At 43.6% G+C, this 12,546-nt stretch overlaps 1 protein-coding gene across 1 annotated transcript in view; it reads left to right on the forward strand.

The window, feature by feature from the left end:
• The window catches only part of fstl4 (follistatin-like 4), a gene marked incomplete at its 5' end in the record, with an annotated part of 455,018 nt that overhangs the window by 312,536 nt on the left and 129,936 nt on the right, over positions 1-12,546 (forward strand). The window contains one exon of the mRNA XM_079566729.1: positions 3,659-3,779. Within this exon, the coding sequence (XP_079422855.1) occupies positions 3,659-3,779 (121 nt within the window). The remainder of the gene's footprint in view (positions 1-3,658; positions 3,780-12,546) is intronic.

Below are 12,546 nucleotides of genomic sequence, written 5' to 3' on the forward strand. Positions count from 1 at the left end.
AACCCTGGAGGGTCACACAACATTTGTTGCCCTGTTTCCAAATATGGTCACAGGAGGTTTGAAAAGTGGCTAAATCTGTGTCAAAGTTACGCTTGGATCAGCTCCTCCGCAGCCTCCCCATCGGCCCGGGTTCCCGTTTGTTTACTTCCTGCACGTGAGTTTTCATTTACACGAGTATGAGACAAATTCCTAACATGGGGAATATTTCTACCGCTATAGTTTCTAATAAAAGCCCCGGCCTGTTTTAGAGACCGGCTTTAATTTGCCTCCGCCAGCCGCGAACCCGGCCTCTGTTAGAGACCCGGCCGCTAATGGAATACAGGCCAGTATTAGAGAATTTACGGTAATTATCATTCATAACAATCAATCCTAAATCCGATATCACCATTTAAACTCAGGCCATTATTATTATTGTAGCAAAACTGGCCCCAAAAAGTGACATAACCTTCGAGAGTTGAAGCATTATCGCCACTGTGCAATGTTAACTGTACTTAAATCAATTTAGAATGACTGAATCTGACCCTATGTTCAGCCTCGGGGGGGGGGTCAACACTGAACTTGTTTTTTTGTGTGTGACATACCGTGGATTAGTTGTGGTTTAAGGCCGGATTTAGCGGGATTTGTGCTTTGATGGCCTCAACGTAACGCTCCTGCACACATTGACAGCTCCTCATTTCCATAAACACTGCCCTTATTCCCCATTAGAGTCAGGCAGAAATGCTAAACTGTTTCTGTGCGAATTCAAAATGTCAGATTTACATTTTTACACGAGGCCCGTCAACCTGTGTTTTTTCTTTAGTGCACCGGGAGCAGCAGGAAAACGACAAAAGAAAGGCAGTGATGGAGCAAAACACAACTGGGCCTGGTTGTTGACTGGTTTATACGCAAATAATTAGCCAACTTACTCCAAGTCAAGTCTGGGCGTGTGCTATAATAGCTTGCAGCCTTTACCCCCATAGAATTATATGGGAACCTGTAGCTTCAAAGGGCGGGGTTGTTCATGCTTTCATTGCAGAGTGAAATGACTCGCCAGAGCTTCACCACAGCCACACAAGGCCGCCGGTCTATTTCTTTTTTCCCTTTTCATTGTCTGTATTGGAAAAGGAGCAAGAGGAGTGGGGTGGGACCCAGATAGCAAGCCGATGTGGCCCACATCAGGCAAAGATGTGGCACTTGTGGCATTGGTGTGGCCCGCGGGAAACAGATGTAAACCAGAAGTGGGCCATGTAAAACATAACAACACATGGCCCATTAATGGAATAACGTTTATGGGCCACTTATGGCAAAGACATGGCACGTGTGGCCTCAATATCTCCAGATAAACCAGCAGTTAACCAAATGTGGCCCACATGCAAATGACCAACTATGGCCCATTAATGAAAACACATATATGGGCCACTTATGGCAAAGACATGGCAGTTCCAGGATAGTTTAAACCGGAATAACCAGAGGCAAACCAAATATGGCCCATATACAAAATATCAAAAATGCCCCAAAAATGGCAAATCATCTGTGGGCCTATGGTGGCAAACATGTACCATCAGTGGGCCATGTCTGGACCACCTATGAATAATCTGGTTTACTACTGGCTAAGAGTTGGGCCTGTTCTGGGTTTATTGTGGGCCAGATGTGGTAACCGGATATGAACTACGTTATGGCCGATAATCCACGCGGTATGTGGGCCAAATCAACGTGTCTGATGTGGGCCACATCTGGGCCATACCAATTTTGCTATCTGGGGAGGAGCTTATGGGGAGCTTAAATGGACAATCAGGAAGTTGTTTTAGATCAATAATATATTTTCTAACCAACAAATAGCAAGATAGGGATGTGTTTGAGATTATTACCTGCACACCTTCGCAACATTCTAGAACAGTGTTTCCCAACCAGGGGTATGGGGACCCCATGGGGGTACTCGAGCACCTAGCAGGGGGTACTTGAAATGATTTCAGATTGAAAAAAGGGGGAAATTGAACATAATTTTTAAAGGAAAAGCTAGATTTTTCACTAAAATGTGTTGCCATGGGAGAATTTTAGGTATATTTGACTTTTTCTTCCAAATACTATTTTTAAGTAATTACTTTCTAAATAAACTGCAACACCCCTGAGGTAGGGGGTACACGGACGACCATTGAAAGGCCCAAGGGGTACACAAGTTACAATAAAGGTTGGGGACCACTGTTCCAGAATGTCCCATACAACTCAATGAGAGAGTTTTGAAAAGGAATGTCTTAACAGAACAAGTCCTGATTATTATTTGGCTGTAGAGAAGGGAGATCTGAGGCACAACTGACTGAATAAAGTCCTTTATTCTTTTTGGGACACCAAGGTGTTTCGACCACTGAGGTCTTCATTAGGGCAGACCGAGTTCTCTTACTTTTACTTCCGCTAGGGTCCTTTCACACCGACACCATTTGGTTCGTTTAAGCGGACTGGAGTCTGGAACACTTGTAAGTACGCTTCGTTTTGGCTCGTGTGAAAGCGGATCAGTTTAACTTGGTCTCGGTGCAGTTCCATGTGGACTCCAGTGCGGTTTGCTGATGGTGAGAACGCTGACCGGCCTCGATTCAGCCCTGCTCTCTTATGTTGCAGACTTTTTGGTCTACGGAAGCTTCCATTACCACACGCGCGGCGCATTTAGGCGAAAACTTCATTTCTCCGCAATTGTTTGTTTTGGAGCCAACGCTAGAGATTAACCAAGGAAAAACGTGGTCGAAAGAGGAGGTGCAGTGCCTCATAGAACTATGGGCAGATGATGCTCAACTGCCTTTGTAAATGGCAAACAACAGTTTCCTTAATGAGAGAAACAGAAGCTCACCGGTTTTCTGCAATAGTGTCTTGCACATTTTCTCTGCGCCAAAAATAACGGCAGAGTGTTCTCGTGAGTTTCATGCTGTACAGTAGTATTTTTGCTACACAAAGCAATGATATTATTATATTGCTACAAAAATCATTTCATGGTTTAGGAATAAAAGCCTCATCGTCAGCCTGATGTTTTCTTCTGGGATATTCCCTTCGTCACATGCTGCACCAATCAGCTTTCACCTACGTCAGCCAAACACACGTGGTTGGTTCATTTGCAAAAACACTGGTGTGAATGTGACCTGAATAAGTGGAGAATTGCAACATTATAACAACTTTTGGGAACAACAGGTTTTAAAAGAACCCTTACTCTTACTCTTACTCTGTCTGCTCTGATGAAGATCCAAGTGGTCGAAACGTGTTGGTGTCCCGAAAAGAATAAAGGACTTTTATAAGCCAGTTGTGTCTCGGATCTCCTCTCTCTTCCTCAAAGTAAGCGACGTGTCCGTTCATGGATCCTTGATAGAGCACCTGACTCTGTGACATTTACAAACCACAGCAGCGCTCACTTGCCCTCTTGTTCATTATTAGAAAGTGATCGGATTCACAAACCTTTCACAAGTCCTTTCATCTGACCAACATCAAGTACAGCATTTTGAAAAGTGTCTCCACTTTTGGACACCTTTATGATACAAGAGCTTGACCTTAGTTCATATGTGCAGAGAGAGCGAAGAGTTAAACTTTATGACCGTTTTTGTTTAATGGTGTCAGGTTCAGCCATGGCAGAGAAATGTTAACAATAATCCAATAAGTAAATTCAGCCTTTTGTCATCTTGTCTTCTCCTGTCCTCTACAGATCTCCACCAAGGAGCATTTGGACGAGAGCCTGATGGAATGCACCATGCAGGACCTTCTCCGGTACGACGACTACAACAACGACGGCCACCTGAGTCTCCACGAGTTCTACACTGCTTTCCGTGAGTCGCCCCGGGGCCCATTTTCACCCATTACTGTCGCATTCTCAAGAGAAAAGAAAATATATCCACGTTGTTCTTTTCCGCGCAATTCGCAAAGCTCTGAGTGCGTCTGAGAGCGTGCGTTTGGTGGAAAGACATCATCATTTGGAAAATTACGGCTGGTACATTGGGGAATGCATTTGTAGTGCTGATCTTGAAGAAAGAGTACAGACTGTCAGTTAAAGAAAGCATGTCGTCATAGACAAAGGCAATCGTCTGTACTTTGGGCGTGGCGGACGTTTCGCCTCTCGTCAAAGATGCTTCGCCAGTGACAATAATGACCTTTGTTTGCAACGAAATCTGAATAATGGATAGACTCCGGATTACATTTATGGGTTTTGTTAGTTTTTTACTTACAAAAGATCTTTTCAGACGGGATTTTAAATATGTTCAGTTTTTGTGGGGAAAAGTATTGTAAATCTGCTTTGTTTTTTGAGGTTCAGATCTCATTAGATCAGGCAAGGAATGAGATATTGAAAAAATCCTTCTGAGAAATCCTTCTACAAGGCTGAAGAATAAGGTGTTTGTAGGTGCTGCAATGTGGAAATGTTAACGCCACGGTGTAAGAATACACTTTGTGTCCAGCTTCAATGGGAATCACAGTAAAGGCTTGTATGAAAAACCCATTTTGACTTGGCATGGAATGATAGTCTAAGTTTTAGTCTCTTTTCTTTGAGCCCTGGTTTTGCCCATTGTTTGCACCCAGTCGTGTTACTGCATAATCTCACAAGGGCCAATAATCGCAAGAGAGACGTTAAAGGTCCTATATCATGCAAAATCAACTTTTTGGAGCTTTTAACCATGTTGTAATCCTAATTCCTTATCACAAACACCCCCAGAGTGGTTTTGGCTTCATTCACACGGTTCTCAGTAATCCTGCTGAATCCTGCTCTCTGAGCAGCTGCTCTGCTCTCTGCTGGTGAACGACTGACTTGTTCTGTTGTGTCGTCAGAAACTAACGGAAGTGCTCGACGTCTGTAATGTAATATCTTACAGCCTGATTTTATTTGTAAAACAGCTTTTTCATTATTTCTGTCATAAGAAAGAAAACAGGGGAAACAAACACATCCCTGAGTGTCTGGACAAATGTCGTGTTTGCACTGAAAGCTGTGAAGAAGGAGCTCTTTCGAACCTACTCTGGACACGCCTGTTCTTCTTTCTCACCTAACGATAATGTCAGAGAAAAGCGCATTTGGCAACAAGAGGTCAGACTTTATTCAACCTTCCCAAAGAGGAGGCCATCCCTCTCCGGTATTCGGAGAGAACTTCCAACTCTCCAAATCCTGGAGAGTTGGAATTTCTCTCCAGGGTTCAGCAACTATCACCAAAATAGTGTTTTTCTGTGACTGTCTCTGATGGGTGTTTGGTGAACCTTCGCCTGAATCAAAGTGGATTCACTTTTATAACCAATGCAAGTCCCATAATGTAAACACCCGATGGACCGGCCAGGACAGAGCAGTGAGTCAATCCAAACACGTGTTAGCGTGTGTGTTGGCGTGTGTGTTGGCGTGTTAGCTTGTGTGCTAGCCATTTATGAGGCTGTGTTGCAGATGTCAACTCCTTATAACTGCATCATGAATTAACTTCACTTTTTGCTATGGTATTTATATTTCTTCTATTGCTAAAGTTGCCTGAGCGGAGAGAGGGGGCTGAGTTAACTGAATCCAAGTGTTTTGTCTTCCGGGTTTGAAAAATACCTCCAGAAAATACTTTATATTTATCAAAAAATATAGTACTCCATAGTGGTCGAGGTGCAATATATCATATAAATGCCTATACTTTACTTTGGAAAGGCTAAAATAGCAGGATACAGATCCTTTAAAAGTTGGTAATGTGTCTAATATAGCTAACGTGACGAATGGAGTTTTCTGTCCGTTTCCTGCGTGTCCGTGCACTCCGTCATTCATAGCAACAAAGCCGTATGTGAGCTAACCACTGGGGACACTCCTGCACACAGCTCGACAGGTTGAAACGTGTGAAAGCATAAACGCAGTGATATAAAGTACCATTGGAGTACACAGATTTATTGATGTATGCAATGGAAGTTAATGTGGATAATGTAACAGGAGCGTCAGACCTCAGCTGGAAGGGCCAACGCAGCAACGCTCAGGGACATGTGTCTTAATGAATGCTTTCTGCTGATGCTTCCGCTTGATTAGCAATAAGCTGGGTCGATGGCATTTCTGTCTAATTATGAATATACAGTATGCTCATTGTTGTTTTCATTCTGTGCCTTTAAAACGGTTGCCCCGGTTGTAAAGAGTCATGGCAGTAATTCTCATTTCCATCAGGCATCACAGTAACCTAAGGTGGTTTAGATAACAGTTTGGTGAAAAGTTTGGGGGACTCCTGGAGTAAAGTGTCACTTCAGAACCATGACAACCAAGATGGTGGTTGGACCCAGAGTTGTGTTTTGAAGTCACCCTTTTCACTTTTTAGCTTGCGTGTGTCTTTGCATGTGTATTCCCTGGATTTTGGTTCATCATAGAGCAGGGCTGTCCAAACCTTTTTTTTTTATCAAGGACCACATATTGAAGTTTCTACAGCGTTAAGGGACACAAATGGGTGGTCAATGCAAAGAAACCTTCAACCGGGTGCATTTAAGAGAGGTTCTAACTGTGTTCCGCATCTTCATTTAGACTTGGAAGATTAATGCATTGCAGACTCAAAGAAAAATGGAGGCTTTTTGAGACTATAATTGTGTGAAATTATTACATTTGCAGAGAAAAATACCATCTGTGTGCCAACCATAGACATATTATTAATAGACCGTCATTACGCACACAAAATAACTACGTTCAAGGGGGAAATCATGGCGGCCCCTCCCCAGCTCTGATAAAGCATGTTCATAAAAAGGGCATAGGGGCGGGATCTTCACCCTCATGAGTACGAGATTTTGGAAAAAAATGGTTGCGCAAACCAGCCTGGTCCCTTTAAATTAGGCACCAGGCTCTAAAGTGGTTTTTAGCATGTCTAAAGTGCAATGCTTTCCAATGGGAGACTAGTGGCTATATGGAGGTACTACAGCAATGGCGGAGCAATGGCGTCATCACAAAGTACCAAAGTTGGTACCAACTGAACCAAAAGCTTGAAGGCCTCCAAAAATTGGTCTAAGAGCCCACATTTGGCTCCTGGGCAACACTTTGGACACCACTGTCATAGAGGGAACATTAACCTCTGAACCAAGCACATTTTCTTCAGTTTGGCTTTACCCAAATCTAAAAGCTTCTTGAAAAAAAGTGTCAAAATAACAATGAAACAAAACAGTAATGAAAAAGTGACAAAAAACGTGCAGGCAAAAGCAGCAAAAATGCAACAAAAACTTGACGAACCCTTGACAAAAAAGTGATGAAAACGAGGTGAAAACCCGACAAAAAAGCAATGAAAAAAGCAATAAAAAACAACAAAACGTCAAAAACATGACATAAAAAAGACAAAAACGCTTAAAAAATGTGACAGAAACGCAGTGACAACGTGGGAAAAATGGTTGAGAAGCTTTTAGATTTGGGGGGTCAGAGGTTACACGTCCATAATCCTTCGAAAGCGTTCCTCACGGCGCCAGTGATTGGTTAGCATTGCTTTTTTCCAATACGCCTTTCCCCCTATGCCTGAAGAGGGCGCTCCAGGCCTTTTCATAATCCTGACCAGCCCAGTCTCACACGCCGGACTGTCTTCCCCTTTGCATAGACATAATTCTATATTTTTTTCAATGTAAATGATCACTCCTGAGGTGCTAAAGCCTCAGATATGTCCACTTTAACGGCTGTACATGTATTGGCATGTGAATGGCAGCCGTACTTCCATCGGTCTTCCCCATGGCAGCTGGAGAGTGAATCGGTAATGGCCGCCCGTCGCCCGTCGAGAGGCTTGTCAAGCTCGTAAAGCGTCATCCAAATCCAGATCGTTATCTTGATTGTACAAAATGGCGCCGCTTTCGACCGGCTCGCCTTCGTTAGATCAGCTCCAGCCGCCAGCGCCGAGGCCGTAATCCAAATCCGATGAAAACAGATGAAAACGCCGTATTTCAGGTCTGCTCCACGTCTCTGAATGGTCGATCAATTATTGTGGAGTTAATGAAGCTGATGTTTGTGTGTGGCAGGTGTCCATTCCCCTCACACTCTCTCTCGCACTCTCTCGGCCCCCGTAACTGCTCCCTCAATCCAACCCATAATCACTGTTTTTAGTACAAACACTATCATTCAGTTCACATAAGCAGATGGACACGATGCTCTATCTACTGGGGGTCTTTGCATTACAATCGATTCTACGTCCGACACACATTGCATGAGACGCTGAAAAGGGAATAATTAAACCAGCAATAGGAATCCGTAAAGCTGAAGGTTGAGTGTGTCCGTGCTGACACCAGGGGGAGCTGTTATTTTTTTCAGTGCCACATCTGGAGCTGGAAATGATTGAATGATCTCCGTTGTGAAGAAGCGTTTGTAAAATCTTAGCATCTTACTCGCCGTTTTGTTTGAGGACAATGTAGTAAGTCATAATTGTAAGGGGAAAATCCCAGTTACCGGTTGTCTGGAATGCAGCATAACTTACTGTTTCCTGCTCTAGTTTTATTGCTATGGAGCGGTATCCGTGTCTTTTTGATCAAATATAACAAATATTTAAGCAGTGCCGTCTTTTCTGGACTATATGTCGCTCCGGAGTATAGGTCGCACAAGCCAGAAAGAAAACAACATATATGAGTCGAATCAGTCTCGGAAACTACCTGGACATGAGGCGTAACTGCACTGTTGACAAGCCTCTCCCGGCAGCGCGTTGTTCAAGCACCCACTTGCAAACTCGTTCCTCTAGCTGTGGCCTTCTAGGTTTTAGCCCGTGATTAGCTTTTTTTGTTTTCTTCACTGCAGCAAGAGTATCTTCCGTCCCTCACAAGTTTCTCACTCACCCCAAACTTTTCCGTTTTTCACATTTTCAGTGGTACGGGAGTAGCAGATACTGGTACACAAGCCTAGACCGTATGTATGTAATAGTCGCACATCCAGCCAAACTATGAAAAAAAGTATGTAAACACCGGATGAGGCTTCTGTGTTTACAACTGCAGCTGTTTCATCCTTGAAGCTACTGGCTAACGTTAATTTGATGCTAACAAATGTTAAAATAGCACCACAATCTAAACATATCAACACATTTATGTGGAAAAGTGTAAACACACTTGGCTTGACATTTATTTAGTTTTCTCTCTTTACATTTTTCCAAGTTATGTTAAAATGTGGACAGAAAGTAGTTGTTGCCATACGCTAGTCAACAGGAAGCCAAAAACATTCTCCTCACTGAGTCTACAATAATGGAAGTCTATTTAGATGTGTGTTTTGTGAATAATAATTGAATGAATAATAACAACAGCTTCAAAAACATCACCAGTACGGCTCACAATGATGACAAACCTTTTACCTTTAACTATGTCAATTTGGAAGGTAGGCACTGTACAGAGCGTCAGCTACTGGTCTGGAATTAAGGTTTTTAAATGAGACCATTATATATTGACAATTTATACTCTTCACTTTGAAGCCTCTGTAGACAAGTAGTGGAATATAAAGTGTTCAATTTATCTTCATATCTATCTAAGAGTAGTCAACTCAAGTAAAGTACTTTGTTACTGACCACCACCGCTGCTGACTGATGTGTTGGTGCATTAGTCAGTGGTACTCAAGTACTCAGTCTCTATCTTATCACAGCACAGATCATGAGGAAACACTTCACTTACTAATACTTACATTCAAATGTACTTACAGGTAAAGCACTCCGCACAAATTTGAACAACGAACTAAAACGTTCATTGGAGGTTCTCTTGATGCAGAATTGTGCCGACGCCAAACAAGAGACTTCATCTGTTGATAGGTCAGAGATTATTTTACGTTTTTTGAACAAAACTACTTGAAGTGTCTAGATTGACCTGCAGCAGATCTATGATGAAAGCTCGGCCAAACATAGAGGCTTTTCAATCCAAACTCAAAGTACTTATCCTTCTATTTGGTTGCAAAAGGTTGCAGTGAGGTGTCTATAAAAGTTTAAAATGATTCTGTGTATACAAAAGGAAGTGCTTAAGCTGTCATCTGCACTGGCTGTTTCAGTGTTGACGGCGTTTTTAATTCCTTTTGCTCAGTCTAATGATAACTCATCATCCCACTCGTTTGTCTCTGTGTCCGTTTCTGCCGGTTGGTATTTTGTAGCCGCTGAGCGCTGGGCAGGTGGTTTTGAGTGGCGTTCTTAATGGTGCCTGTAATGGCGGACTGGGTGCCAGAAAGCACAGGTGTGTGCGTCCATGTGGAAATTTATAATTTGATGGTTTGAGGGGAGGAAGGTGATGCGAAAACGGGGCAAAAGCTCGATCGACATTCTGTGAATATCAAGGGCATCACTGTCTCACTATCCAGTTTTTCCCTATGTTTACGCCGGGAATTGAAACTTGCAAAAACATCCACTTTGGACGAGATGACAGAAGCAGTGCAGGTCGTGTTTTGTGTGGAGACTTGATTACAGTCATTACCGTGACAGCATTGCTCCCTGGAAAACGTGAAATGTGCTTGTAAATTCATCTCCGTGAAGAACTGGGGAGCTAGAAATGGAGATGTAGTGCTCAGGTCCTGGACTCCGGCTTGTAACTCGCTTTACAAGTCCTGTCTGGGACTTGACTCGACTGTCGAGTGGAGTACTCAACATGCGACTCGGACTTGTGGGTTTCTGAGGGAAGTGACTTGTGACGCGACTTGAGGTCACGAGTCACTGCCCCTAAAGTTCACTTTGGCGAGGCTGAAGATTTGACCCTGATCCGCTTTAATTATAGAACCAGTCAAACAAGTTTCGTCTCCATCAGAGGCGCACCTTGCCATAAGGCAAAGCAGGCAGCTGCCTCGGGCCCCCAACAGTCAAGGGCCCCCATGAACCAAACCGCTATTCAGAAGCCTGCAGTAAACACTTGATATACACAGTCTTCCTAATGACTTTGGTGATGCAGTTACATCATCTCTCCACCACTGCTCCGTGGCGCTGTTTATCCCCATCCTGCTGCTGCTGTTAGTGAGTCATGGTTCTCTAATGTTAACTTAGACTGAACAGTGGACAGACTTTTTTTCTCACGGCTCCACCAGATTATGTTTCTAATAGTGAAACCAGTTTATTGTGAGCCTCCATGACCTAAAGAACCTGTTTTGAGGATAGCTTATGCAGAGAACTGCATTATGGGAGTTGTCAGGTGACCCGCTCCTGCCCAAATGATGTGCTCTCGCCCAGTGTGCAGTACACCGAGGGGCCACCAGAGGGCCCCGGTCTGCAGCTTAAAAAATCAATAAAAAAAAACATTTCTGCCCAACATTTACTGCTTCATTGAAATAAAATTTTAAAAAATAAAAGCACCAGAGTGGTGTTTGTTATCCATAATCTACTGACCTTATAATGAGTTTTCCTCATGGATCTATGATGGTTTGACTCCGCTCCTCTTTGCTCCACTGCCGTCCACAAGCCACAGGTGACAAGTAGAAAAACACGAGTCAGTCTGTGTTTCTGGACTAACAGTAAAAGTCACTGACAGGTTTTTCTGCTTTAGTCCCGCTACGTCTGAAGAATAAACTCTCCTCCTCGTCTCTTCTGCAGATCCTAAATCCTTGAATCAGTTTCATTTTCATTATTTACCTTCCACAAACGTTTACCGCTCATGCGCCCTCCACATCTTGTTCTATTATCCGTGTTAGCGTCACAGCGCCTCACACAGGCCTGGAGGATGAATCGCTCCGTTTTCACAGACCTGAGTCGACCCATGTGGACGCACACGTTTACTGAGCTGGCTTCAGGCTCACAAAATATCCTTTGTGTGGATACAGCAAAACAAAACGCGAACAGCAAAAACTTGCACCTCAAGTGAGTGAAAAACGCAACTGCGGCATCGAGACGTACCGCCGCCGATCATCCGCTCTCTGATGGGAACACGTGGAAATTCCATGAATGAGAAGTTGAATCGTGACTTACATTACATTACATCAAGGTGCCCAGGAAAGCAAGGAACGAGTTTGGACCACAACTCATACGTGAAGTGTGTGTGCTCCCTACAATCGGGTAGAGTCTGATTTTCCGGTTTGTGGACCATAACGTTACAAAAGTTCATTGTCTCTGCGTCTTTTTCCTTCTAAGTCTCGACCCCTTTGGCATTTTCAGTGAAAGGCCTCGCTTCTCTTCTTCCCACCATTGTTTTTTTGTGTGTTTTTTTGTTGTTGCTTCCATCCACCGCACTCCCACTAAAACACCGGAAAGCCGTTCACCACTTCCTACAACAACAAACGCTCAGAGAATTACATAATTGATTTTTCTTGCCGAAACCCACTCGTTCCAAATTGTTCCTTCCTCCGCGCCTCTTTAGGACGCACAGGAGGCGGTTTGCATTTCCCAGTCAGTTCAGATTCTGTAAAAAGAAAAAAAAACTGGGAAAAAAAAGTGTGGTCCATTTGACGTTTGACTTCCTTTCGCGGAGCGTGAAGCCCCCGGTCGTTCGCGGGGAGGTTGGGGACCCTTGTGGAAATGAATACAGAAATATCCACAAGTCAAGTTCAGAGCGGTGGATTTTTAGACTTTACCTTCTCGGATCACGGAGCAGGTAGAGGACGGGGGGGGGGGTACAGCTTTAAAAATATATTTATATAAAAAGGGCTGGACTTTGAAATGATGAAAGACTTAAGCTGGGCAGACACTGTGCGATTTGAGACACGATTTAGAACGAGCT

The sequence above is a fragment of the Gobius niger genome, assembly GCF_951799975.1.
Source record: "Gobius niger genome assembly, chromosome: 11".
Taxonomy (NCBI): Eukaryota; Metazoa; Chordata; class Actinopteri; order Gobiiformes; family Gobiidae; genus Gobius; species Gobius niger.